Raw genomic sequence first — 27,457 nt, 5'->3', positions numbered from 1 at the left:
TGTACTAAAAGAATATAGTTTTATTAAGCATTGTAGCTAAGTTGCTTTCAAGTACACCACACCAAAATCTACGAACATTCAACCAAACCCATCAGCAGTTCATTCTTTTACAATCCAAGAGTTAGGCGGAAACTCTGATCAACTTACACAGAAGGTAACCCATTTAGCTCTTGCGAGGGGGACTGGGGGAGGAGATTACACCATTTCTCCAATCACTAGTGGTAGATGAAAAGCTTTGGCAGTATTAAGTGAAAACATGAAATGATGATTCTGGTGAAGAGGAATTACAAGTGTATAAATAACACTAAAGGAAATCTCCCTAATGATTACTGGTTAATGGCCAAAGTTTTGATTTAAAGGTGGAGCACGCTGCCTTTTAGCTACACAAAGGGTGAGCTTCATTTTTTTGACTAAAACAGGAAACAGTAACAGAACAATATAGTATGAATACACTACTCCAAAGTGGCTAAATAACTTTTTTTTTAATGCAACAGAGGTCAATATCACAAGAAGATTCCAGGTTAGAACAACTACTTTTTTGGACTTTTGTTGGTATTAGATGTTTCATTAATTTGTAATTGGGCACCGGGAAGAATGGAAGAAAAAGGACAGCATGCATAATAACTACACACTGGTTAGACTGCGAACCATGCAGAAGATTTCTATCAAAGTGGTAACACTACAGCTCTACATCTTCGAGTACAGCTCAAAACCCCAATTCAAGTTTTCTTTTTTTGCGTGTGTGATTCGAGAGCTGTTTCTCGAGGCGTTACTTACAGTTAAATAAGCGAAACAGCGTGAAGCTCATGTCTAGTGAGGGACAGAGCTGTTTAAACATGAACACAACTCAAAGTGGTGATGGAAGCACAAGATTATGCCTCACTTGTTTCACTGAGCGGTTACAATGATAACACAAAATCCATACCTGCAACATGGTAAGTACTAGAAGCAGGTCAAACATAGATGAACTCATATTTTCAAATTAAAGCGTCTTCAAGTAGTAACCTTCTGATTTGAAGTGACAAGGGAGTGAGTGACTCCACGTTACCGGTGTTAGGATCTCGTGTGTTTAGAGAGAGGGATCCGAATTACATCTCGTTTCTTTGTGTGAAAAGAAAAAAGTACAATGAATGTAAGCTTTCCATATTTCCATGTGTTCCTAACCTTGCTCCATGTTTCATCCTTCACCCTCTCTAGAAAAATAGGTTTAATCTTCTGTTGAGACAGTGGCCTCTAGACCTTCATCTCTATGGCAGCCACTGTCTACATTTAGTGCATTTAAGTGAAGATTAGTATTGCACGTCTTGGAGTCACTGCTAAAGGCACTTTCAGGTTGGATGAGAGCCCCACATTCCTCTCTCTCTCCATTCAGCTGCTCTGGCTCCTTGTCCTCCACACCGTTCTCCATGGCTAAGCTCTCACCGTGCTGTGCAGGGGAGGATTTCTTTTCCTCCTGCTTGGGCTTCTTTTGGTCCTTCACTAGGTTGTTTCCAGATGTTTGAGCAGGCTTGTAAGCAGGCTTGCTCTGGTAGACAGACAGAAAAAATGACGGTGAGGGTTGCAGACTTTATCATCCACCCATTTTTTTCTATTTATTGCCATTTGGACATGCTGCCTATGCAACATGTCCAAAAGGCAAAGCTTTAAACAGGAGAAGTGTAGGGACAAAATGCATGGATTACACTCCATCTGAAAGGTAACACTGTCTGCAACTTAAACTAGTTATGCTAGAAGAGAAAGCTCAGCAGCTTGCAGTCATGTAGCTTGCATAAAATATAGCAAAGCTAGAAAGGAAACACGATTGGCTACAGTGACTTAAAATCTTTTAGGAAAAAACAGCCATTTGGTTCTTTGATCTTTAGACTCTTACAGACTAAACGGATAGAAATAACTGAGGTACATAATCTGACTGCTTCAAAAGTGAAGTCACCCCTGTTTATTTATTGTATTTTGCCTAACGTGTTGTCAATGATGCACACTGACACTTGTGAAATGAAGCAAGCTGTTAAGTTTTGCACAGTCCAATGGTTCTAACCACGTGAAACATCTCCATATTGAGAAAGGTTTAAATACTATAAACTGCTTTCAAATAGATTAAGCAAGTAGAGCCTGTGGTGTGATGGTCATCAGCTATAATATGATATTTTTTAAAAGCTGTAGATTTCTTAGTTTGGTAGGTTAAAAAAACATCTCACCATTGTTGTTTATACTGGATTTATATAGTGCCTGTTCACACCAATGGTCATCTAAAGAAGAGCCTATAATATTAAGAGAGGGAGAGAGCCTCAGCAATCCAATGATCACCTGCACATGGCAAAGGTGGGGAGGAAAAACTCCCTTTTAACAGAAAGTGGTCTCTAACAGAACTAGACTGCAGACAAACAGCCATCTGCCACGGCTGGAGAGAGAAATATGGAGTATAGAGAGACCAAGAGAGGTGAGGAAGATCGATTTTGGAGACAGTGGCCCTGACAAAAAGACAGGAGGCCAAGCTGAAGACATTAAGATTTTCATCGGGAGTGACAGTTCAGGAAGTGAAGGAGGACATACAGCGCGGTGGTGTGACAGGAGCAGAAGGATACGGACAGGCTGAGATGGAAGCAGGTGATTGGCTATGGCGCCCCCTAAAGGGAGCAGCCAAAAGAGAGACCAAGAGCAAAACGCAAACTATAAGATAGAGAAGATATCTAAAAGAAATCAGCAGTTTTTGTGAGTACTTGGACTACATGCATAAAATTCAACAACAGAAGTGCTGAAAACAGATTTGTTGGTCTTCAGAAGATTGTCATTTTATATCAGCATTTTTCTACTCTTTACTCAGAAAATATCAGACAGAAAATATCACTGCCATTGTTTCTTTTAGATGATAACAGTCAAATACAGCCTTTTTTATACTGGTAGAAATGATGATAGTAGATGTTAGATGGCAGAAGGCACTGTGCACACAAAGTGATGACCTTCATAGGTCAGAAAATATCTGAAACATTGAGAAACACCGAAACAATGTAATTAACTCGTGTGTTTTCAATGGTGTGATACAGTAGAAGAGGACATTTAGAGCTTATTAAGACCCACATGTTACAAAAGTCAGGACTCTTTGAAAATCATGTGCAGCATAGTGAAATGCATTTGTGGGTTGGAAGTCCTGCCAACAAACAAAAGGACTCAAGAGTTATTTAGAAGTTAATTAGCAGCAAAATGAAGCCCAGAGACATGCAGGGAGCCTGTTTAGTTCCCTCTCATGTTCCCATGCTGAAAGCTCACACAATGGTTGTGTTCTGGTTTTGCACCGTAATTAAACAGTGGAAAAACCAACAGCTGCATCGGGATTTTTGTGAGGTACCTTCCTGGGAAAGCAAACTACAGGCTGAGCTTCAATTTAGGGATTATTAATTTCTCTGGTACCAAAATCCACGTGTGACAAACACTGTGAGAATTTCAGACACTAATGATCATCTTGAAGATTAAAGCTTCAAATGGTCGATGATGGTCAATAACCAATGATGGCAAAAGTGGGGTTAGGGGTTAGTCACTATTGCTTTGGTCAGTATTTTAAACTAGATTAACACAATTACTTATTAATGTAAACATTCAGGTTTCAAACTCATAAACAAACCTTTACACTGGACTGTAGTGCAGTGTGTCCTTCAAAAAGATGAGAAAACTGAAAGCAGACAGAGATCTAGCAGTGGCCTGACAGATACATCCGGCACTAAGGCTGATTCATCTGTTGTTGACTGTGACCCCATGAGGAATGGCCTCAGCAGAAGGGTGGCTGTCAAGAAGCCATTCTTAATTAAAGGAAACAGGACGAAATGCTGGGCTTTGCCACATTACACAAGAGCTGGACTGAAAATGTGGCAACAGGTCTGATGGAGTGATGAATGAAATGTGAAATTTTGGCCTCAAATCGCTGCCTGTATGTATGGAGGTCAGAGGGGAACCGTTAGGTCCATACATATTTGGACAGAAAACTTTTTTTCTAATTGTGCTTCTGTACATTACCACAATGATGAAGTGCTGACCTTCAGCTTTAATTCAGTGGGTTGAACAAAAAGATCTTAACACAATCCCTTCATTTCAGATGCTCAAAAGCAACAGGACAGATTGAATAACTGAAAATAAAATGTTCATTTCTAGCACTTGGTTGAAAACTCTTTGCTGGCAATGACAGCCTGAAGTCTTGAACTCATGGATGAACTCAGATGTTGGGCTTCCTCCTTTTTAATGCTCTGTTGCTGTTACTGCAGCGGCTTTCAGTTGCTGTCTTGTTTGCGAGCCTTTGTGTCTGAAGTTTAGTCTTCAGCAAGTGAAATACTCTGTTGGGTTAAGATCAGGTGACTGACTCGGCCATTCAAGAATATTCCACTCCTTTACTTTAATAAACTCCTGGGTTGATTTGGCTGTATGTTTGGGTCATTGTAAATCTGTGTTATGAAACGCTGCCCAATCAATTTGACTCCATTTAGCTGGATTTGAGCAGACAGTATGTGTCTGAACCCCTCTGTATCCTCCTGTGCTACATCATCAGTAAACACTAGTGTCCCAGTGCCACTAACAGCCATGCACACTGCCTCTGCTGTGTTTTACAGATGATGCGGTATGCTTTGGATCATGAGCTGTTCCACACCTTCTCCATACTTTTGTTTTTTTTCTTCAACTCCAGGCCTTTTATCTGCTTAATTGATAATGACATGACAAAGGAAATGCCCACAACCGCCAGTGAAATAGCTCTTTGAGTCAACTGTCCAATTACATTTGGTCCCTTTAAAAAGAGGGTGGCACATGTTAAGGAGCTGAAACTCCTAAACCCTTCATCCAATTTGAATGTGGATACCCTCAAATGCTGAGAGTCTGCACATTATGTCGATAATATAACTATAGCTGGAACATGTTTCAGTAAACAGGTGTCAGTGTCCAAATATAACTGTACAACAGTTAGTGTCTGTCTGTTGTGCTGGGGATCCTGTCTGGATCGATGGAATCATGAATCCAGAGCAGTGTTATTGTTTCTTTCATAGATAATGTTTTATTCTGCGCAGTCCCTCCAAATAAAATAAAATCATGACTGACTTACCAGGTACGTTCCCTGGCTCTTGAAGGTTTGGGCATGGTACCGTCCTCCCCGACCAAACGTCCTTATGAGCGGTGTAGAAATCACGCCTCTTGGACGACTGCAAGAAACAGACATTTCCACTGTAGGTTCATTTTAATTTCCTGTTTTTGCCACATTTTGAATCTCTACGTGAGAAACAAGTAGTTTTTACATGTGCTTATAGAAAGGAAGGCTTAGAATTTATGTGCTTCACATACATTAGGACCAGTCATAAAGTGTATTACAAAGAAACCTGATCTTTTAACACATAAAGTTCAGATCCGAAAGGTCTAGAAAAATGTGTGAGTTTGAATGATTCATGCATCGAGCCGTATTAATTCACTATGGGCGCGATATGCTGATGTGAATGATACTGTTTCATTCTCTGCAGTGGTAAAAAGAGGTCAGAAGAAAGTGCTGTTTTCTTAGTTTGAAAGCTTGCTCGTGTCACGTAAATGGTGGAAAAGTCTGTTCTCAAAGTAATATGAGTGAGACGTTCGATCTTTCTCCCGTTACCCTCTGTTTGGTCCACCGACAGACACCACCTGGAGAGGGATGCCTCCTCTTCCTCGGCTGCGTCGTGTACCAGACCACTGACCCACCACAGTGCCGGCGATCTCCAGCTTCCCACCTTGTGTTTGGACTGCTTCAAATCCTTACAGAAATAGCGAGCAGTTGGCATCAAATGTTAAGACTAGGCTTGTGAGAAATGACCTTAAACTGGGCTACATGTTTTAAAGAACAGAACTCACCGGGCACCCCCCTGCCTCTCCCTGCAGGAGGCGTCATTGGTGGCGGGTTGTAGAAATAACCAGTGGGAGGGTAGAAAGGCATCCCGTGAGGAGGCAGAGGTGGCGGTGGGGGGAACGGAGGCAGATGAGGTGGCCGAGCAAAGTTGAGACCTTCCAGGATACTCTGACGCATCTTTTCCACCCTGGCCGCCAGCTCAGCCTGAAGAGAGAGATATCACACAAGTACTGGCTTAACATAGAGAGCTCTTGTTTTTCTGTGCAGTCATCAGCCTCTTGAATCAGCAGCTACAAAATCAATATCACACTGCTGTCAGTTAAACACGGTGCCTCCCTTTAACAGCTTCATTAGATCAGCTCCTGTGCTCGCCGTCTGACAAGAAAATGTTCAGTGTCTGATTAAATCACGGTAAAATGGTAAAAATCACCTTGATTCATGAGATCTGGGACAACAGGTGCTCAACAGCAGTTTCAACAGAACAACAGGAACAGCCTTAAAATTTTTAAGAATGCGTTAAACAAAATGTGCAGTTTTAAAGATTAATGATATGTGTGCAGACTACCTTTAATCTCAGGCACCTTATATTTAGTCAGTTCCCTATTTTTAGGCACTCAAAAGACTGCCACCACACTCGAAAGCTGCTCTGTTCTAGTGACTGTCGAGGCCATTTGAGTACAGTGAACTCATGGTCCTGTTCAAGAAACCAGTTTGGAATTATAGGAGCTTTGTGACACTGGTGCTTTATACTGCTTGAAGGAGCCATCAAAATGAATGTAGTCAGCAACAATACTCAGGTAGGCCGCGATATTTAAATGATGCTGAAAATATGTCCACACACCACCAGCAGCTGCCTCAACTGCTAATACGGGGCAGGATGGATCCAGGCTTTCATGCTGCTAACACCAAATACTGATTTTAGCATCCAAAATGTCACAACAGACATCGAGGCTCAAACCAGGCAAAAGCTGCTCAATCTTCTCATCCAATTTCTATGAGCCAGTAAAAACTGGAGCCTCAGTTTTCTGTTGTTAGCTGATAGAAGTGAGCCAGTGTGGTTTTCTGTCTCTGTAGTGCATCTGCTTCAAGATTTGTGCGTTGTCCTGCAGACAAGGTCTGCAGGGGAACAAGTGCTTATTTGAAAACTTTTCCCTTCAGCTTTTAGTCGTCTAGTCATTCTCCTCTAACAACAGACATAAATAAGGCCTTTTCATCAAGAGAGCTGCTAGAACTTTTTCTTTTTTGGACGATTCTCTGTAAAACCTAGAGACAGTTTTCAGAAACTTCCCACACAACTAAGACCAGCCTGTATGGAACTGATAACCGTGTCCTGTTTAAAGTCACTTAAAACAATTTTGTTTCTCATTCTGAGTAGTTACATATATCGCTACATATGTAGCTACTCTTCTGAGTAGCTATTGCTTTGCTGAAGAGACCCTGCCCTCTATGGTCAGCTCGTGTGGAAGAACTTCATCACCAGTGTGGAAATCACTCTTCCTTTCTCAGAAACATTTCAGAGCTAATAAAATATAGCAGAATGCTTTTCTAGGCAAGATGTTGGAATGTTGTTAGCTGTTCTTTGCCATTGTTTAATAGCAGGTTATCCCCATTTTTTTTAGAGTCCTTCATTTCCAGTTGTGGTCAGACGTTTACATACACTCGTGGCATGAATGTCACAGCAATTTTAATGATTCTTTTGAACGGTTCTGTTTCCAGGGTGGAACAACTGTACAGCACACATCTTTAATGATTAAATAAAAACTGGGTGCAAAGGTTTGAATTGATTATATATACAGGCCTTCACAATAATATCCAGTTAAATATCCATTACCAAGTTGTACCTTATCCAGGTGCTTTTGTTACCAACAAGCTTGGGATGTGTGATGTTTGATGTGTGTCCTGTTAGAACAACCAACCGTGTCCATGTGTCACAGTTTCCCAAGTGTTCTCGGGTGTGAAAGCCTCATCTTTACTCTTCTAAATGTAAAACTGGGGATTCTTTCTCGGTCAGTATCCTCTCAGTCCATAGCAACGTAACACTCACTTCACCGTGGACAGGCTTGAGCCTTGGTGGGTTGTTCCTGAAAAATCCTAACCAATTTTCTCTCATCTGAGGATCACAGTTTAGGCCTTCTTCCTTGGCATAATGGTGGCAACTTTAAATAAATAACATACAACTGTTTTTGTTAAAAACTGGCACTGAGAAACCTTTCTATAAGTCTCCTTTTAGCTCTTCACTGAGCTCCTTGGACTTCCCCACTGTTCTGAGTATTGCTCCATCTAATGATTGCTGTCAAACAAATCCTATTTATGCTGGCTAAGAGAAACAACCTGTTGTAGTCGATCATAATCACTAACGAGAAGTTAATAGGCCTTGGCCTTCTCTCTTATTAAAACAGTGAGCAAATGTAAATATTTGAGCTTTTATTTATATTTTTGACTCTGTGTGGATTAGAGGAAATTCTAAATTGTGCACCTTTTTTTTAAAGTCATTAAAGCTGCTATGCAATTATTCCACCCTGGAGAGAGACCAGTTCAAAGAAATCATTAAAGCGCTAAATTACCACGGCACTCATGCTCACGATGAGTTAATGCGAACCATAACTGTATGTCTTTTAATCATTTTCACATGTAACAAGTAGGTCCAAATAGGAAAAGACTGCTCTGCACACACACCACAGTCAGTTGTTGGACTGAAGATGGTCAGTTGGAAAATTAGAACATATTGCCCAATTCTAATGTGAGCATAAAGGTAAATAACCAATACCAGCACTCGTGGATGCATATACTTAACCCTCTGGGTTTGTTCAAAATCACTACCCTTTCAGCTTGTTCGTGGCCAAAAGTGTCCACCAACAGATTAGGTCTGTAACTTTTATTATTTTTATGGGGGTTTTTTGCCATTTTTTCTGCATAAAGCTTTTAACTAACTTCAGTTCTTTTCATAAATATAAAATAGTTATTACTTTTTACAATTTTAACCCTTTAAACACCAGTTTGTTTGTCCATTGCACTAGCTGGAAGGCAACCTCAAATCTCACAATTTTATGTATTTGCAGTGCTACTGGAATTTCTTGTATTATTAATAGTAGAGTCTGGTGTAATTGATTCACCTCAACACTGATTATAATTCATTGTTATTTTTGTGCAGGGAGAGCAAAAACATAAAAACTCCCTCTCAGCTTGTTCGTGGCCACAAATGGCCACCATAGAGCCCAGAGGGTTAATATTTATGTTTGGGCAAATGGTATTCTGTGTTATATATGTTCTGAACCGCATACAGGACACAGTTTAGGGTTTGTTTTGTTCAACTGTTTGATTCCCTGAATGTCTACAGCACAGGTTTGAGAGTGTAAAGTTAGCATCACTCATTAAGCTACAACAACAATATTAATGGAAAATACAGCAGGCTCAAATACACTAGAAGCATTAGAAAACCCTATCCCAACCTTGATACTGCAGCGTATTTTGCTGACTTGAGACTGGTGCGGCTGAATCTACCTGACCGTCACAGAGGTCGATGAGCTGGGCCTTCTCCCTGCTGGCCCTGACGAGTTTATTCTGAAGCAGCTTGCCATCAAAGTACATCCACGGGCAGCAGTGCTCCCAGGGAATCGGCTGCCCGCATGCGTCATTAGCGAACAGAGCCATGTCCACGCCGTTCATGAACAGAGCAGCCAGCTGGACTCCCCTAGGGTCCAGGTTGTCAATCTGTGGACGCAAAATATGAAAAACTTATAAAATGCTGAAATGAAAATAAAAAAACTACCAACCTCTAACAGCCCTACTGACCATTCAGATTGAAACGGGGGAACTGCAAAGCCAAGCACAGAGCAGGTGTAAGCAGCTCATTCACACTCAGCTGCTAAAACACAGCGACGAACAAGCTAATCGAGCCAAGACAGAAAGCCAACACACACAACCCAGATGTTCTGACACAGGCTGAGGGGAGCTACACACACAGAGACCACAAGGAGGAAAGCACACAGCTCGTGTGGATGGTTTAATTAAAAAGGGTCAAATCAGAGAGATCCAGCTTCTCTTGAATTTATAAACCATCCACACACGTTACTGAAATCCCGCAAAGCTCTGCAAATACATCTCTTAACACAAAGCTACAGCTTCAGTAACAATGCGCTCTACAACACAGTGTTTTGCAGAGCACATTGTTAGGAATATGAGGAGTGTCCAGAGAAGAGAAAGAGGTGGAATACAAAGCAAGGGAACGGCTGACTGAGCAGCAGATTATAGCCGAGATATTCCCGGATGCAGTTCTCAGACCCTCCTCATATAATCAAGACTACAAAATCACCTTAAGTTCCTGCAGCTGGTCAGGTTCATAAAGTTTAGGAGAAAGTGCTTGAGCTAGGAAAGCATCAAGTTCGTAACGACGCAAAATTCTTACTCCTGGCCAATGTAACATAAACCTGAAGCAAAACACAGAAGATTAACAGGGTTACAGAAAGCGGGAACCGATCGAGCCCGTCTTCATCAATCCTCACTCCCTTAAACTTTAGCATCGCACTGCTTCCAGCTGTCAGACTGTGGTTACTCACCGGAGCACACAACACAGCACTAAGAGGGGCGTGGGGACGTTGTCGGGGTTCAGCATGGCCGGGGTGTCAGAGCGCATGCAGGCCAGAAACGCCCTCATCCTGCGGTTCTTGTCCTCCACGGCTTTCCCCAACCACAGCTTCTTGAGGTTGGGACATGTCCACTCCCTAAAGGACAGAGCCTCCACCAGCTCTGGAGTGTGGGGAGATTTGCCTTTGTAGGCAGCCCACTCTTTAACCATGACATGTGTGTCTGCAGGAGGACAAAAAATAGTGAACGATTCGTACTTTTCTAGCATGTAAAAAAAAATACGTTTAAAAGCCAGCTTTATATCACTATTAGGGCTCGATAGCTGTTATTTACAAGTTGATCATGAGTCAGAGGTTCCAGTCAAACCTCACGCACACACACAGCCAGATGCGGTTAGCATGTGGCTATGGCTGTAATCGAGTTATTAACTTTGAATGAAGAAGACACAAAGCTCGCCAAAGTAAACCCAAATCAACAATACACAATGTAAGGTAGTCTGGGTAGGCAGGTAAAAAAAATAGTTTCCCGAGGTGAGGAGTTTATTTACAGTGTTCTCCATGACATATGAAAGTTAGACCTCCATATTAAACAAACCAACACAAAAAAGCAGCACCACACATCATCTCCTCACCGGAAACGACCTCTGACTGACTCTATGTAGGTCTGTCAATTCACAGCTAATTAGTCCAGCTGGTACCAACAGCTCAAACCTGTAAATCTAACATGTACATATGAAAATCTCATAACAGTCACTAAACAATCACAGCTCATTAACACAGATAAATGGGTCCCTATAAAAGAAAACTACACAATAAAAGAAACAAACGAAACAAAAGTAGAGGACCCTTCTGCTTGGTTTAGCCCAGTGATGTCAACAATGACATCACTAGCACTATAGGTCAGGAAACACCTGACACAATGCCAAGTGGTGAGCACTGTTGCCTCACAGACTCCACAGAGAAAGGCCCGGTCTTTCTGTGTGGAGTCTGTATGTTGTCCCCATGTTTGTGTGGGTTCTCTCCGGTTTCCTCCCACAGTCCAAAGACATGCAGTTAGTGGGGTTAGGTTAAGGAGTGACTCTATATTTCCCATAGGTGTAAATGTGAGTGTGAAAGGTTGTCTGTCTCTCTGAGTTAGCTCTGTGACAGATTGGCGACCTGTCCAGGGTGTACCCTGCCTCTCGCCCCGTGGTAGCTGGGATAGGCTCCAGCCCCGCACGCCCTGATATGGATAATTGGAAAAGAATAGATGAACAATATTTATACCTGCAAGGTAATAAGATAAACTACAGCAAATTATGACTTGTACATGCTTTGATATTAACTGCAACATAATGCTAACACAAACAAACCAAGTCTAGTATGTGAAGCTATAGCAAATACGCACATGTATGGTAGAAAAAACAACATGATGTACAGTGGTCCCTCGCTATAACGCGGTTCACTTTTCGCTGCTTCGCAGTTTCGCGGATTTTTTAACTCCCGCAATAAACGGAGGACCACTGTAGTGTGGAAAATGAACTTGTAATGAAATTATACAAGTGTGATAGCTGCTCACCCACTTTGTCACAGAGAACTACCACATAATGGTTTGTAGCAACAAATTTAACCAGACACTTGAATCACTTTCATGCAGCTGACGTTGGATATCCTAAATAAGCTGACAAAGTAAAAGTGGCTGAAGTTGTTTGGAGCTCAGAGCCAGCCACAAAGCCAGCAGACTCGGTATGAACAGTCTGAAAATTTGTTAAGAGTTATAGTTCTCAGAAAAAAAAATCCAAATCAGAATTAAGAATTGTCCGACACAGTTGCTACTGGTGCACCTGTAGATAACAAACTAATGCAACAAAAGAGCTCAACTTATGGACCACACGTACTAGAGTAGCTTTGCATGGTTCAGTTCAAAATACTCTTTGTCTTATACCAGCACAACCCCATGCATGCCCACACTCGTATCCCTCGTGTGTCCAATAGCGGTTTTGCTTCTTTTGGGCTCCTAAGAGGAATTCTGTGTGCAACCCATACTGTTTGCCTACAGAAACACTCACTGGCCCATGTCTGCCCAACAACAGTTTTACCTCTCGAGGTCCCCATTACTATTTTTTAAGGGCCCTGGCTGCTGTGGGCCCAAGTGGGCACAGCCACTTGGGGCCTGTGTGGGTTTGCCTTGTGCACACAGCCCCACAGTGAGCCCGCACAGGCATGTTTGTTGGCACATTTTACACCAGCCTCATTATTTGAAACTTGAAACCAGTACCCCTAAGAGGGAAAAAACACAGTGGAAGTGTAGAGCCCTGCTCTCAGTCTTGCTCCAATCTCAAAATTCCCATCCGTGAGTTTTCACTACAGTGTTAAACACAGACATAAAGGAGCTGTTTGATCATGACTCACACTCAGGGAGGCAGTTCTTCCTCATGGCGAGTCTCTCAGTCTTCTTTCTGGCCTCTGACAGGCTGAAGAGCACTCCGTAAACATACTGACGGATAGGTCGAAACAGTTGCACTGCTGAAGGCAGGTCTTTGTTGGCTTCATCTTCAATGGTGACAGACAGCTTAATCTCTCCCTGCAAAGGCACACTGTTAGATCAGTGCTGGACAGTGACAAAGGCTGCTCAACACAGGCACTTCACATTCTACCAACATGCAGAGTTTGAATATGCCAAATACAACACATCAAAGATAAAAGCAGTCTCGGTGACCTTAGTGAGGACGTGGTAGACGTAAGGGTACATGAGGCCCTGCTTGTGTCTGTGCTCGGCAACCCGCAGGACCTCGGGGGCCGCGGCAGGGAGAGGTGGGATGGTAATGTCCATATGGTTCCTGGTGGGCATGGAGAGCAGGGAGGGGATTTGTGCATTCAGGCCTTGGAGATCTCCATCCTGTGACCCCAGGTTCACAGCAGAGGTCCCACACAGGTCAGTCTGAGGACACAAGGGGGCGTGGGGATGTTCAATCAAGTCTACAGTCAGATTCCCCATCAACCAATATGTAGTACTGGTTAAGCTAGACTCACTTTCACCTCTTCACCTCTCTCTGGTGTGTTGGAAGTGTGAGAAGCATGTCCATTTTTGTGCCATTCTTCTTTGACGTGACTAGAACAGGGAAACAGGTTTGTTGCATTTACAGGTAAGTGTTCAGCATTACTGTCTGTTACAGCAATCAGCCACAAGTCAAATAAACTGCCATTCACAATGACTAGAATCTTTTTGGTACAACATCCTACTAAGAAACCTTTGACCCTGTACTTTGTCATGTACTACCTGCCTACGCATCATTTCCAACAAAGCGCAGGGGTTCTTGGTCTTGGAACCAGTCCAAGGAGGAAAACTGAGCTGGTGACAATGGCTACGTTCACACTGCAGGCGAAAGCGCATCAAATCCGATTTTTTTGACCCTATGCAACCCATATCCAATCATGGTATGACAGTGTGAACGGCACAAATCCGATATTTTCAAATCCGATCTGGGTCACTTTCGTATGTGGTACTGAATCCGATACATATCCGATGTTTTAGAAAGCGACTACTGTGTGAACGGTCAAGTCGCATTAAATCCGTCTTTTACGTCACTGACACAAGACAGACGCCAATTATCAGCGCCGGAGAAGCGTCCGAGAAGACATTGCGAACGCTTCCTGGCCATCCAGTGTAGATGTCAGTGAAACTGTTGGGAAGACAGCATGAACATTTTATTTGTACTGTATAATCTGCAGATTCTGACAGAAATCTGCAGATTATCCTTTGAAGCACCGCTCCTCTAAAACAGCAATACGGATCATTATTAGGTTATTTACATTATTATGTAAATAACAAAATAACTTAAAGCAAAAATTTGGAAATGTAAAGTCCGAAGTCAAACAATACTGTTTGCTCTGGGTCTAAACAGAGCGCGTTGTGTGTGACATCTTCTTTTGCGCATGCGGGCCGCTTTGAGCGTTCACACTAGAGAGCGTTTGCTGTCGCATTTTATGTGTAGTGTGAACAAGCAGACAAAAAAATTGGATTTGATCAAAAAATCGGAATTGAGCATTAAGACCTGCAATGTGAACGTAGCCAAAGTCATGGCAGTCAAAGGCTCGGTGATATGTGCATAGGGGAGGCCTGTGTGTTCTGATCGCATGAAAAAGCTACTGTGTCAAAAACTTGAAATGTGTCTGTTTACTGCAGTTTGTGGCTATTTAACCACAGACCAGACAGAGTGCCCAGAGTCCACTGGCAAAAGAACCTACAATCGACACATCGGTGTCAGAACACGACAACTGAGCAACCGAAGAATCTGCTCTGGGCTGATGAATAATTTTTCAGTCATGTCGTGTTTCTCTGATACAGATGGCAGCAGGATTGTTTATAGGAAGAAAGAGCGAGCCAGCCGAGACCATCCACTGCTCCGTGTATTATTCTGCTGTTGAATCTTTTGCTTCCATCTATAAAGACTACAAAACCCAAACATGAGGTCACTCTAACCCTAACTGTATCCCTGACCTTCTAACCCTAAGCTCATATGCGGATCCAGATGACACCCAGACTGGTAGAGCAGGTTCTTCAAAAGCTGCAAACCATCTCTAACCTGGCTCCTGCTGGTGTCTGTGTTAATGTGATATCTGTCACTGATGCATGCTCGTTTCTATGCTGGGGTCACGCTGCTGTTCTATTGAATATGCACATAAAAGAGCCAAAAGCTGCCAAAAGCAAATTTACTGTATTTTTTAGGCCGGGTCCATTGGTCCTGACAGAGAAGCACAACCTAACTTTAGCTGAATATGAACAGGATAAAGCTACCTTCACTTTTGTCCTCTCCCATTGCTGCTGATCTCAAATGGTCAGTGTAGCCGCTGATGAATCGGCACACCATCAGTGAGAACATGTTGTGCTCTACTCACTTGGCAGTTGTGCCAGAGCTCTCATCGTTCTCTGAGGAAGACGACGTGGAGGAGGCATTGAAGAAAGGAGCCTCTGCGTGGTTGGGGCTGCCGGCTTGCCTGGGGTTAATGGGGGAGGATCTCTCATACAGGGGAGTGTACCTCCCTTCAGGAGAAATGCTGCTGAAGCTCTTTTGCTCTGAGAGAGCTTTCTCAACCGAGTCCACAGACTGGCTGCTCTCCACCACAGCGTCTGTGTGCGAGTGCTGGACCTGAAGGCAGGGAGGAGACACAGAAGCATCAGGAAAGCTGAGGCAGCTGAAGTATGTTGCTGTGGTACTGGCTGGATTTCTTACCCCGTGTTTGTCAGGCTGCGGCGCCTGTGGAATGGCGAGTAGTTTTGGAGATGGCACTGCGGCTGGCACCCCTGTGTGTTTTGGTCTAACTGTGAAACAAACACAAAACCTCTAGTTCATATGAAAAGTAACTTCTACAGTTACAAACGTAGATATTTTATTCGACTAGACTCTGTGCTTCATCACATTCACACTGAAATTTGATAGTGGTCACTATGTGCAAAGAACGGTGCAGGAGCAGTACTTCATTTGATCCAGAAGAGGTTCAAATAGAACTGAACACAGAGCCAAAGAAAATGCAGCTGAGCAGGTGGACTGCAGACCGTCTTATTCTGAGAAGCTCTTTCACTGTTTAAATGATCAAATTTAGTCCAGTGAGTTTTGATACATCTATCTGAATATGAGTAACAGACTGTATAAAAAGATGGAAAACACAGGCGGGCGGAGCCCTCCTTCATATTTGTTCAGTGCATTTGCCCCGCTGCTTTGGTCAGCAGTGAAATGTCCCATCAGCTCAGTTTAGTTTTAGGTTTTTTTAACCTCTTAACTTTGAACACCTTGTGTTAAACTCCCCATAAATAAAATTTACTGTTTATACTTTATAATGACATTTTATCTACTGCATACAGCGACTCTCAGAACAGATGGAACTTTTAAGCCCCCAAAAAGTAGTTTAATGGAAACTTTTTAAAAAAGTATTGTGGCGGACCACCAGGTGGCTCCACTCACACCCAAGTTGAAGGGAAGTGCTGGGGTGGAGATTTTGGCGCTTACTGTATGTGAAGTTCTGAGAGTCAGTTAATAAAGTTGGAGTGAGACACTGAGACCTCTCCTGTCGTTATTACATACCTCCACATTGGTGACCCCTGTAGCGAACATGCTAAGGCTCGACGACGAAGCCAGCTCCGGCCTGGAAGCATCGGCTGCCGCCGGACTTTCACCTCCGCCGATGGCTGCGTTTGCTGTGGCGCTTAAATTGCCGGATTTTTGGCTTCACAATCCTCCTTCATGGTTCGTGCACGTAGAAGCTCAGTTTTCTCTTCGTGGAGTTTCAGCCGACGATACTAAATACCACCATGTGGTGGCCTCACTTGACCCGCTGTCAACCCGCCGCGTGATGACTCTCCTCCGGGACCCCCCAGCCCAAGGCAAGTACACCGCCCTCAGGGCGCTGCTGCTGCGGCGTTACTCCCTCTCTGATGCTGAGCGGGCCGAGAAACTCCTTTCCCTCGCGGGCCTGGGCGACGGCACCGCTCTCGAGCTCATGGAGAGCATGCTGTCCTTGCTGGGCGCGGATGACGGAGGATTTCTCTTCACCCACCTCTTTCTCCGACAGCTGCCGGCTCCAGTGCGCGCTGGACTTGCCAACTCCCTGCTATTGGCCACGAAGGATTACCGCTCCCTTGCGGAAGAGGCGGATCGCATTCTCTTGGCTACCAGGAGTTTCGGCGTCCAGGTGATTGTTCAGGACTCACCAGCGTTTTCTCCCGCGCCCTCACCGATGCTCCAGGGGGCCTCCGACTCGTCCACAGTGGCCGGAATCGCTGCACGGCGGCACCACGGAAAAGGGCTTTGCTCCCGCCTTGCTGTCTCCCGCCTTGCAGTTTCCAGACCCAGGGAAACGGGTATGTCAGCGCTCTGTAGCAGCCGCGACCGCTGGCAACAAGGAAAGGCTGCTTTTCTTAGAGGATTCACGCTCGGGGAGGCGTTTCCTGGTGGACTCCGGCTCACAGAAGAGCCTTCTTCCCCCGGCTGGCTCGGACAGGCTAGCTGAGGGCTGCGGGCCATTGCTAACAGCGGCTAATGGCTCTCCCATCAAAACCTTCGGTGAAAGGTTGGTGACTGTTTGCTTTCATGACCGTGACTTTCAGTGGAACTTTGTTGTTGCTGCTAGCTCTGTGCCTATAATAGGCGCTGATTTTCTTTGTGCTCACGGACTGCTGGTTGATGTTGCTAACAGACGTTTAATTGATGCTGTGTCATTTTCCTCATTACCCTGTTTGACTTGGGGTGCTCAGCCCGTGGTGCATGCTAACTCAGTAGATTCGGGTGACGTTTTTCAGTGTTTGCTTTCTGAGTTTCCCTCACTCACTGTCCCCACTTTCTCGAGCACTGTGATGAAGCACGGGGTGGAGCATTACATAACTACAGTAGGGCCCCCGGTGTTCGCACGCGCGCGCGCCGCCTCGACCCTGCCAAATTGGCTGTCGCTCGGGAGGAATTTGCCACCATGGAGCGTCTGGGCATCGTACAGCGTTCGAATAGTGCCTGGGCTTCCCCGTTACACATGGTCCCTAAATCTGATGGTCGGTGGCGACCTTGTGGGGATTTCCGCCATCTTAATAATGTCACAGAGAACGATCGTTATTGTATTCCCCACATCCAAGATTTTTCCGCCCATCTTGCGGGGACCTCGGTTTTTTCAAAGATCGATTTGGTACGGGGATATCACCAGGTTCCCGTGCGCGCGGAGGATGTCCCCAAAACCGCCGTAATTACACCTTTCGGCCTTTTCGAGTTTCTGCGCATGCCGTTTGGCCTGAAAGGTGCCGCCCAAACCTTCCAGCGGTTGATGGACTCGGTCTTGCGCGGGCTGCCCTTTGTTTTTGTATATCTTGATGATATACTGGTGGCCAGCAGCTCGAAGGAGCAGCACATGTTCCATCTGCGTCAGGTTTTTCAGCGTTTGGCGGAGCATGGACTGATCATTAATCCGTCTAAATGCCAGTTTGGGTTGCCGGTTCTCGATTTCCTTGGACACCGTATTTCCGCCGAGGGTGCGGTTCCGTTGCCTGACAAAGTCCGAGCTGTTTCGGAATTTCCACATCCCACGAATGTTAAGGCACTGCAGGAATTTTTGGGGATGGTGAATTTTTACAACCGTTTTCTCCCCAGAGCAGCGCATCTGCTGAAGCCCCTTTATGGAGCGTTAAAAGGTAAGAAGGCTAATGACTCCGTTGACTGGTTTCCGGAAAGCATCCAAGCATTTTCTGATGCTAAGTCAGCGTTAGCTAATGCTGCCCTTCTGGCCCACCCATCCCCCTCAGCGCCGATTGCGTTGACCACCGATGCGTCGGACATAGCGGTGGGTGCGGTGCTGGAACAGCGAATCTCGGTGTCTGGCAACCGCCGCTTTTTTTCAGCCGTGACGCTGCGTGACAGCGAACGCAATTACAGCGTTTTTGACAGGGAGCTACTGGCGCTCCACCTGGCGACTCGTCATTTCCGTTTTTTTCTCGAGGGTCGTCACTTTACCGCATACGTGGACCACAAAACCCTTGACGTTTGCCATGTCCCGCACGCCAGCAGCGCCAGTTGGCAGCCATTTCTGAGTTTACCACGGACATTCGGCACGTGGCTGGTAAATCCAATCATGTGGCTGACTGTTTGTCCCGTGCGCTGGTTTCTCCCGTCTTTCTCGGCATAGACTACTCCACCATGGCTGCCGATCAGAGCGGTAACCCGGACATCCTCCCGCTTAAATCCACCCAGACGGGCCTCATACTGGAGGACAGACCCGTGCAGGACGGTGGTCCCCTCCTGGTCTGTGACGTTTCCACCGGCCGCCCTCGCCCAGTGGTTCCCGTTTCCTGGCGTCGTCAAGTTTTTGACTCGGTACATGCTCTCTCTCATCCGGGGGTCCGGGCCTCTGTTAAACTGGTCAGCTCTAAATTTGTTTGGCCAGGCCTTCGCAAATCTGTTAAGGAATGGGTGTCGGCGTGCATTCCCTGCCAGCGTGCGAAGGTTCATAAACACACCAAGGCACCCCTGGAGTAGCTCTTCATACCCGGCAAACGTTTCGATCATGTGCATGTCGATCTGGTGGGTCCTCTGCCGCAGTCACAAGGTTTTACGCACCTTTTGACTGTTGACCGGACCACCAGTTGGCCGGAGGCGTCCCCCTGGCGTCCACTACCGCAGCAGTGGTGGCCAAGGCGTTTTTGTCAACCTGGGTCTCGCGTTTCGGCCCACCCGCGGACATTACGTCAGACAGAGGCCCCCAGTTCATTTCCGAGCTTTGGTCGGCCATGGCTGATGGACTGGGGGCTTAAGTCCACCGCACAACCGCATACAACCCGCAAGCTAATGGGATGTGTGAACAGTTCTACCGGTCGCTTAAGGCTGCTTTTCGCGCCTCCTTACAGGATGGCAATTGGGTTGACTGCCTCCCGTGGGTTTTGCTTGGGCTGCGCTCTGCGGTTAAGGAGGATCTCGGCGCTTCCCCAGCTGAGCTAGTGTTTGGTCAGCCCCTCCGCGTGCCTGGAGAATTCTTGCCCGAGAATCCTCCTCCCTGCTTCGATCCATCGGTGCTATCTCTCAACCCGCTTTTGCACTCGCTTCGGGTTCCTGGTCCGGTGCACCATTGCGTGCCTGACACTTTTGTTCCAAAGACTTTAGAGGCTGCTAAGTTTGTTTTTGTCAGGCACGATGCCCACAGGACACCGCTCCGGCCGCTGTATGACGGCCCATTCAGGGTTATCGAACCGGGCCAGAAACATTTTGTTTTGGATTTTGGGGGTAGAAGGGAGACTGTGTGTGCTGACAGACTTAAACCTGCACATGTTCATCCGGACAGTAATTGTTAGGTCTAATTGTTGAATGTTGCCATTGTGTTTCTTAAATTTGTACAGTCTTAGTTCAAGCAGTAGGATCAAAGCCATTCCTTTGATCCTGAACACCTCTAACCACTTTGTGCTGGGGGAGGTTTTATTGTAGATACATCCTATCTGAAAGATCTGTTTCTTGTGTTGTAAGCTTCCTGCTTTTATGACCCTTTTGGTCACACAAACGCACCCCCAAAACACACACACACACACACACACAAATGCATACAGTGCCCTGTCTTTGTAACCAAGGGGGTTTATGAGGGGAGGTACTATTGTTTTGTGTGAACTGTGTTCTCAATAAAAGGCAGCAGGAGGAGGCCATCGTTGGGGTCATTTTCGTGCTGGACACAGATGAGGCCTCCCTTGCGCAAGTACTCGATCGATCGCTGACTGTCTTGTTTTCTTTCATGATGAATAAGTCTCTAGAATTAGCGGGTTTGTGGGAACAGACCCAACAGTAATGTAGTGCCGGCTCAGGCCCCTCACCGTGGCCACCCTCCTTCGATGGGGTTGACAGACTCTGGTTTTCCCCCCAGGACTACCCCTGGACCACCGGCGTTTGAGCCTCCTTCTGCCTTTCCTGCTTGGCTTCACCAGCCTCGTTCACAGGTTGGACCTTCCTCTGCCTGTTCTCTCCCTCCCAGGTTCAGTCGTTCGGGCCGTTTGCTTAGGCCCAGGGTCCCGGACTGAATAGAGACCTAACTGTGTGTTCGGGGGGGTATGTGTGGCGGACCACCAGGTGGCTCCACTCATACCCACGTTGAAGGGAAGTGCTGGGGTGGAGATTTTGGCGCTTACTGTATGTGAAGTTCTGAGAGTCAGTTAATAAAGTTGGAGTGAGACACTAAGACGTCTCCTGTCGTTATTACATACCTCCACAGTATAATCTCCAACACAATTCTGATGTAAACTCAAGTTAAAGCAGAAACTCTGCAGTTTAATATCATAAATGATATATTAAAGTGTTGAATTTCAGCACTGCGTCTCGACAGATCAGTGCTGCTGACCCAAACTCCAAAATTTTCAGTATGGTGAGATGAGGCGAAAACCCACCCAACTGTAGAGGTAAATGTTGGGGCTGGTTGGCCACTGAGTAGTAGTCCACTGCCTTCTTGAAGCGGAAGATTTTGTCATCAGTGCAAGACTAAAAGAAACAAATGAGAGAGCAGAGTATTTCTTTGTCTAAAATAAAAAAAATCTCCAAATTCACTTTCAAACAAGCAAATTCTTTATTCCTCTTATCCTGGTGCACCTGATTTTGACCACTTTCTACTAAAACATGCAATAAAAATAATATATATAGCTTAACTCAAATGGAATCAATCACTGCATGCTCAATAACCTGACCAGACCACATCATCATCTTCCCATTTTCCGAGCAGTCCGCTGGATCCTCTGCGACTACATATTTATCACCGCCACAGCTCAGATCTGACTCTGATCACTTATCTGTCTGTGTCGCCAAAATAAAGGAGTCAGCAGAGAGAAACTGGCCATACAACTAGATTTAATACCAAACTGAAGCCATAACTAAGAGAGACCACCTGTAAGAACCTGTTTCATAATCAATTTTCCCAAAGCTTTCTATTGTTTGTGGTGTAGTGTATGCTAAAGGAGGCATGCACATGCAGTCTAACTGCACATCTGGCAGATCAACTGATTTTATTTAGAGCACGGAAGTTCTGCATCTTCAGTCAACAGGACTACAACTCAAAACAAGCCCTCCTGAGACTGTAACATGATCTTTTTAGCTGGCTCTAGGTCCATGACCCATTCACGGCTGTTTTTTCTTGCTCAGTCAATTCAAAGTCACAAAGAATCACACTTTAACATGATGTGAACTGGATTTATTAAAGGATGATCAGGAATCGACTGTGACTGCCTGAAAATCAACGGGATTTTTAGCTCACTGATGGGATTAAATGTCATCATTTGGAGCTTCATAATAAATGGAATCTGTTTCACTAGAGTGTCATGTTTCATAACCACATATAAGCAAAACTTGATAAACACAGGTTCAGTCCCACATGCTTTCAAATTAGTGTTTGTGGAGCAGTTTCACTGATCCATCATCAATCGATAGAAAACAGAAGAATGATATTTCTGACTGGCGGTTTTAAATCGGAGGTTAACGTGACTGCACTAGGAGAACTGCTCATTTATCTCATCTATATCATTTCTTTTCCCACCGGGCACTGACTGTGTATGAGGAGGGCGAACTACATGAGGACAAATTTTAAACATATGAAATAATGGAGACTGCCAGTGCTACCGATCAGCTTCCAAGCAGATACACCTACGGTATGAATTTCAAAATCCTACGTTATTGCATTCACAAGATTTTCAGAAAAGGTGAGTAATAGAACTATAGCTCTGAGGTGAAAATAAGTAAAATACAGTGTCATGCATACTGTTTTAGCTGGTCCAACCACTTACTGTAAAGCTAAATTATTTATCATATGAATTTGTAAATATCTCACTGTTTGCATTACCAAGGGTAGAGGGGATGACAGGGTGGAGCAAAACATTCAAACTTTGTTCAAAGTGCTTTTGGAAAGTTCATACCTGTGAATTCTTGAAGATGTCCTTGCCGATGGTCTCCAGGTCAGTGATGTCGGGGATGCTGCGGACATAGTCGGCCACGGCCTTGATTACAACATCACAGGGAGGAAGCACGAGCTGATGAGCACGCACCTGTGAAAGAGAGATTGTCCTGAACGCAGCCAAAACTTATATAACCCTTCAATGCATAAGAGGGAAGGTTAAGAATCAAAAGCACAAATGATCAACTGGGGCTTTAAGTCAAAAGTAAAAGTGTATTCTTCCTCTGTAAGTAATGTATTTCTGAGAAGGATTCAGGCTCAGCAGTGTCTGCTGGTTTGTGAACATGTCCAGATGTGTCTGCAATATGTCAACATCAAACTGAAATGTTGACTACTGTAACACTTGTGTACAAAAAGCTTAGATTGTGCTTTATGTTGTGCATCATTTCAGCGTAACAGCGTCAAGTGAACTTTATTCATTAGACTCTCTGGTGCCACTACAGTGAACTCACTTAAGTTGGAATTAATGAAAGTGAGGCTGGTTACATTTATGTGTCAATATAACGGGCGAAGGGGAGAACTTAGAAACTGTATTTTTATCTTTAATCATGTGCACATGCATACACGTCCACGTGAACTTGCTCAACCACAGCACCACAAACAGAATCTGAATCTTGTGCTGTCAACTTGAGAGCATTTTGACAGCTTCATTACTATATGAAAGAGAAGTCAGACTGTTATTTGGAGCAAAGAGGCTTTGTCCGTGTCAAACTGTGCATGGACTGATTTCCAGTCCTGCAAAACATGGCTCTGAAACACTCTGTGGGATCTGGACAGTCATACAGACACCATCAGAATCAATACAACAAGCTTGGTGACAGAACAGATATAAAACTCATTAAGCACATGCCTGTTTTGAATGTGACTGTGGAATGCTCTGGATATTTCTACACAGCACTGTGGTTCCTGTGACTTTCATGGACCCGGGTATGCAGATTATGAGGTTTATCCTGGATCATATATGCGAAACGCTGTTTACACGGAAAACAGATGTTCAGGTTCTGCATGTCCTGTGTACATAATAAATACTAGTATCCTGGTTACTGTGTGATGTTAGTTTAGGCAGGTGTGATATGTCAAGAAACACAAACAAATAGGTAGATGTACCTATAATTATTACCTGAGTGCAGCTGCTGAAACTTGCTGGTACTAATACCAGGATAGCATCATAAAAGGGAGCCTAGTGTGCTTTTCCTTATGACAGCAGTGATGTTAAACAAGGCGCGTGGCTGTGGCTCAGGTGACAGAGCGGGTTGATCAATCCCTGGCTCCTCCAGTCCATGTGTTAAACCTTCCTTGGGCAAGATACTGAACCCAGAATTGCCCCTGGTGTGAGTGTAAGTGCTAGATAAAAACACTGTATGAATGCGTGTGTGACTGGGTGAATGAGACTTGTAGTAGAAGTTTTAGTTCATTTACCATTAAATATAACCAAAGTTTCAAAGCTCAGTGTATGTACAACAATCTGAGAGCCAACTTACTGGGCGGGAGACTGGACCTGGAGTCCCATTACCAAATCCAGGTTTAATAAAACCAAAAAAGAACGATTAAAGTTTGATTTTAAATAATGTGATCATGTTTACATGTGCTAACAAAACAACTACATACTTCAAAAACCTTATTATAACCAGGACACAAGTCCATGCAAACACATCTACTGGTCTGAAGTGGGGGTGCGCTCAAATGGGTGATGTCACATAGACGTGAGTACCGATAAAGACTAACTAATAACTGGTGATTAAAATTTGGTCACAGAAGCTGACAGCTGGTCACCTGCAGACATTCCAGGGTCCAGTTGCCTAGGTAACCCCTCTATTTTCTACCAGGTCATATGTCAATCAACGATATCCGGCGCTGTTGCTGGTAGCTACTTCAATCTAGGCGTCGCTGGCGCTTACTACCATATCTTTCAATGCAAAATATGTGCACTTTTCCTTCCCATCAGTCAAGGACGTGCACTGCACGAGCAAACAAATAACCAGTAACGGTAATATTTAAGCACAAGGCCGACAAATCTCGCAGCTCTCAGAGAAAATCCTTACCTTCAAAGATGCCAAGGGATGCTCTGGACCAAGTAAGCTCCAGTGAAAGGCAGCCAAGTCTTCATCAGGCAGTAAGTGATTCCCTGTTAAAAAGAAAACGCGTATCAGTCAGCCTCACTGGGGCAAACGCTTCCACCAACATTACTCGCTCAAACTACAACACTAACCTAAAAGCGATGCAAAAATGACAAAACGATTGGGGCTGAGATCGAGCTGCCGTGCCACTTCGTGCATCAGGTACTGGCTGGTGGTGAGGTTTTTGCCGTTGCGGCTCAGTTTGAGGATGTGGGCGTTGAAGTAGTATGGGATATTGCTCAGGGCGTAATCCGAGTCGTAAGCCACCAGACCATGGAAGCCACTCTTCCTGCATAAGGCTATCACTTCCAGGTGGTGGTCCTCCATACTCTGGACAACCTGAGGAGAGCCACAGACAAGAACTGAGCTAACGCCTCAAAACAAACCCCTTTACAGACACCAGTGTGCTAAAGCACTCAAAGAACATGCACAGGAAGAAAACTACAATCGAGGAGCACGTGCACATTTGTGTGAGCTGCTTGGGGAGTGAGCCTTGCTCATAAGTCTGTTCCTGTCCCGTATATGTTTTCACACTGGAGTTACTTATTCCTAGTTAGTTTTTATTATTTCACTGTTATCATCCCGTGGGCAGACTGAAAATTACAAATTGCAATACAAAACACAACTTGATTACTTTTTGTCATGTTACAGCCTTATTCCACTTATAATAAACATGTACCAGTAGGACTGGAGACTTCTGTCTGTATTCACTGTTACAGCAGAATCACTGTAACCACAACACTTTCACGTTCACTTTGCTGTCTGCTTTGTGGTCACGCTAGAACGGGCTACTAAAAGAAAGATCCTGTGTATGACATCTTTATTAGGATTAGTACAAATATGTGAACAGTTTAGCCAGATTGTCAACACATTACTTATTGCAATGACTAAATAAGCTATCATTGCTCTGAAGAGCCAGAAAACTGATGACAAAAAAATAAACTGTTTTTGGTGTGTGTGTTAAAAAGAACTCACGCTGCAAGTCTTAAATGTAAGTGTGAAGTTGTGGCGTACTAAATTAATTTACCAGATTCCAACAAATCGAGCAGCTGTGTGGTGGGAATTACAGCACTGCTGAGGTGGAGGCAGAGACAATGTCAGAACTTCCTCATCTACTTTATCTCATCAGCTCATCGCTCTTCTAACTGCGCAGAATGCAGCTTCACAATTGGTAGTTTTGTTTGTTTGTTTGTTTTAAGATTATTTAAACCTCAGCCATGAAGTTATGTTCTTCCAGTGAAACAGGGACTTGTTCAGTTTATGCCAAACCTGTCTGGACATCTTTTTGTTCACTCTGTTTATTTCTGTCAGTTGGGAGGACAAACAGTGATCGCTGACAGAGGATCTGAACTGGGACTCAGACCAGCAACCTGTTGGATACTAGTCAACCACGGCAGTTGCTCACCCTCACACAGCAGGTTAGAACTTGTCTAAATGTGGGAACAGCATCGCATCGTGGGTCAGGATGCCCGTGGTGACATGGTGGGCAGCTAGCAGGCTAACTCAGAGCCGGGCTGTGTCCACAGCTCAACAGGCAGGCACTGCCGGGCCGAGTTTCCACTCACCCCGACGCGGAACTTGAGGAGAGCAAGTCGGATGCAGTGGGCCATACACACGGGAGGCAGGAACCAGACTTTGGGCGGTGGGGTGCCTTTATTCTGGACGTGGCTGATGATCTGCTGAGCGGTCTGCCTCTCGTTCACCTGCCGCTTGACCCACTCGTGAAGACGGCCTTTCTCCAGGGCGCCATTGAAGCACACCAGGAGCTCAATGTTCCCGTTGAAGCAGGCCTGGGAGAGGGCGGCCAAGTAGCCCAGCATGTGGTTCCACTGGCCCCCGCAGACCCAGTCGGTGTAGAAGCCCCCGTAGAGCCGATGGAGGCAGTTCTCGGCGTCCACCAGCAACCTCAGCGGACTCTGAGGGGGTCTCTGCCGCCCACCTCCAACCAAACTCCCCCGAGCCAACCTCTGGAGGTCCACCGGCACCACCGCGTTGGGACAGTGCTTCTCAATATACTCCAGGAAACCTTGCACACCCATGTCGAGCTTCTCTTAGAAAAGAAACTTAAAAGTGACGGTAAAGAAAACTGAGTATCATAGGAAAATAAACCGGGGGAGGTTGCAGTGCGCCTCTCCCCCAGTGTGACTGACTGCTAGCTGCAGATATTACCGGAGTTGCTGTAATTACGAATGAAATCAAACACGCCTGCTATTTAAATGTGTCCGCTTTCCGGTGAGTAGTTGTTGATGTTTGTTGTGTTTATTAATTTGGTTCATGGCTTCAAGATGCCATGTGTCGCTTCACGAAGCCATGACTGCGATCCTTAGTCTGTACCGGAGGACAGCGAGAGGGAAAGCACGTGACGACATGACGCACAGGCACGTAGGCTCGAGAGGCCCACGAGAGAAGCAAGAGAGTACACTGTCGGTGCGTCGCTGTTTGTTTGTTATTATTGTTGTTATTGTTTGCCTGAATTTTTTTTAAAAAAAAAT

At 45.0% G+C, this 27,457-nt stretch overlaps 1 protein-coding gene across 1 annotated transcript; it reads right to left on the bottom strand.

Annotated features, from left to right (window-relative positions):
• On the bottom strand, positions 1–27,412 carry LOC116313723 (constitutive coactivator of PPAR-gamma-like protein 1 homolog). The gene is made up of 17 exons (XM_031731503.2): positions 26,531–27,412; positions 25,058–25,304; positions 24,891–24,973; positions 22,811–22,939; positions 21,299–21,389; positions 15,639–15,727; positions 15,304–15,554; positions 13,438–13,516; positions 13,124–13,345; positions 12,817–12,988; positions 10,399–10,648; positions 10,155–10,269; positions 9,344–9,553; positions 5,848–6,046; positions 5,612–5,750; positions 5,078–5,174; positions 1–1,525 (listed from the first exon to the last, which is right to left on the bottom strand). Exons 1-17 carry the CDS (start codon positions 27,002–27,004, stop codon positions 1,208–1,210), a joined length of 3,165 nt encoding a protein of 1,054 aa, XP_031587363.1. The 5' UTR covers positions 27,005–27,412; the 3' UTR covers positions 1–1,207.
• Positions 27,413–27,457: the final 45 nt, after the last annotated feature.

This window comes from Oreochromis aureus, linkage group 5 (assembly GCF_013358895.1).
Source record: "Oreochromis aureus strain Israel breed Guangdong linkage group 5, ZZ_aureus, whole genome shotgun sequence".
In the NCBI taxonomy this organism is placed as follows: domain Eukaryota; kingdom Metazoa; phylum Chordata; class Actinopteri; order Cichliformes; family Cichlidae; genus Oreochromis; species Oreochromis aureus.
Note: the sequence above shows the minus strand (reverse complement) of the source record. Positions and strands in the feature narration are given on the sequence as shown.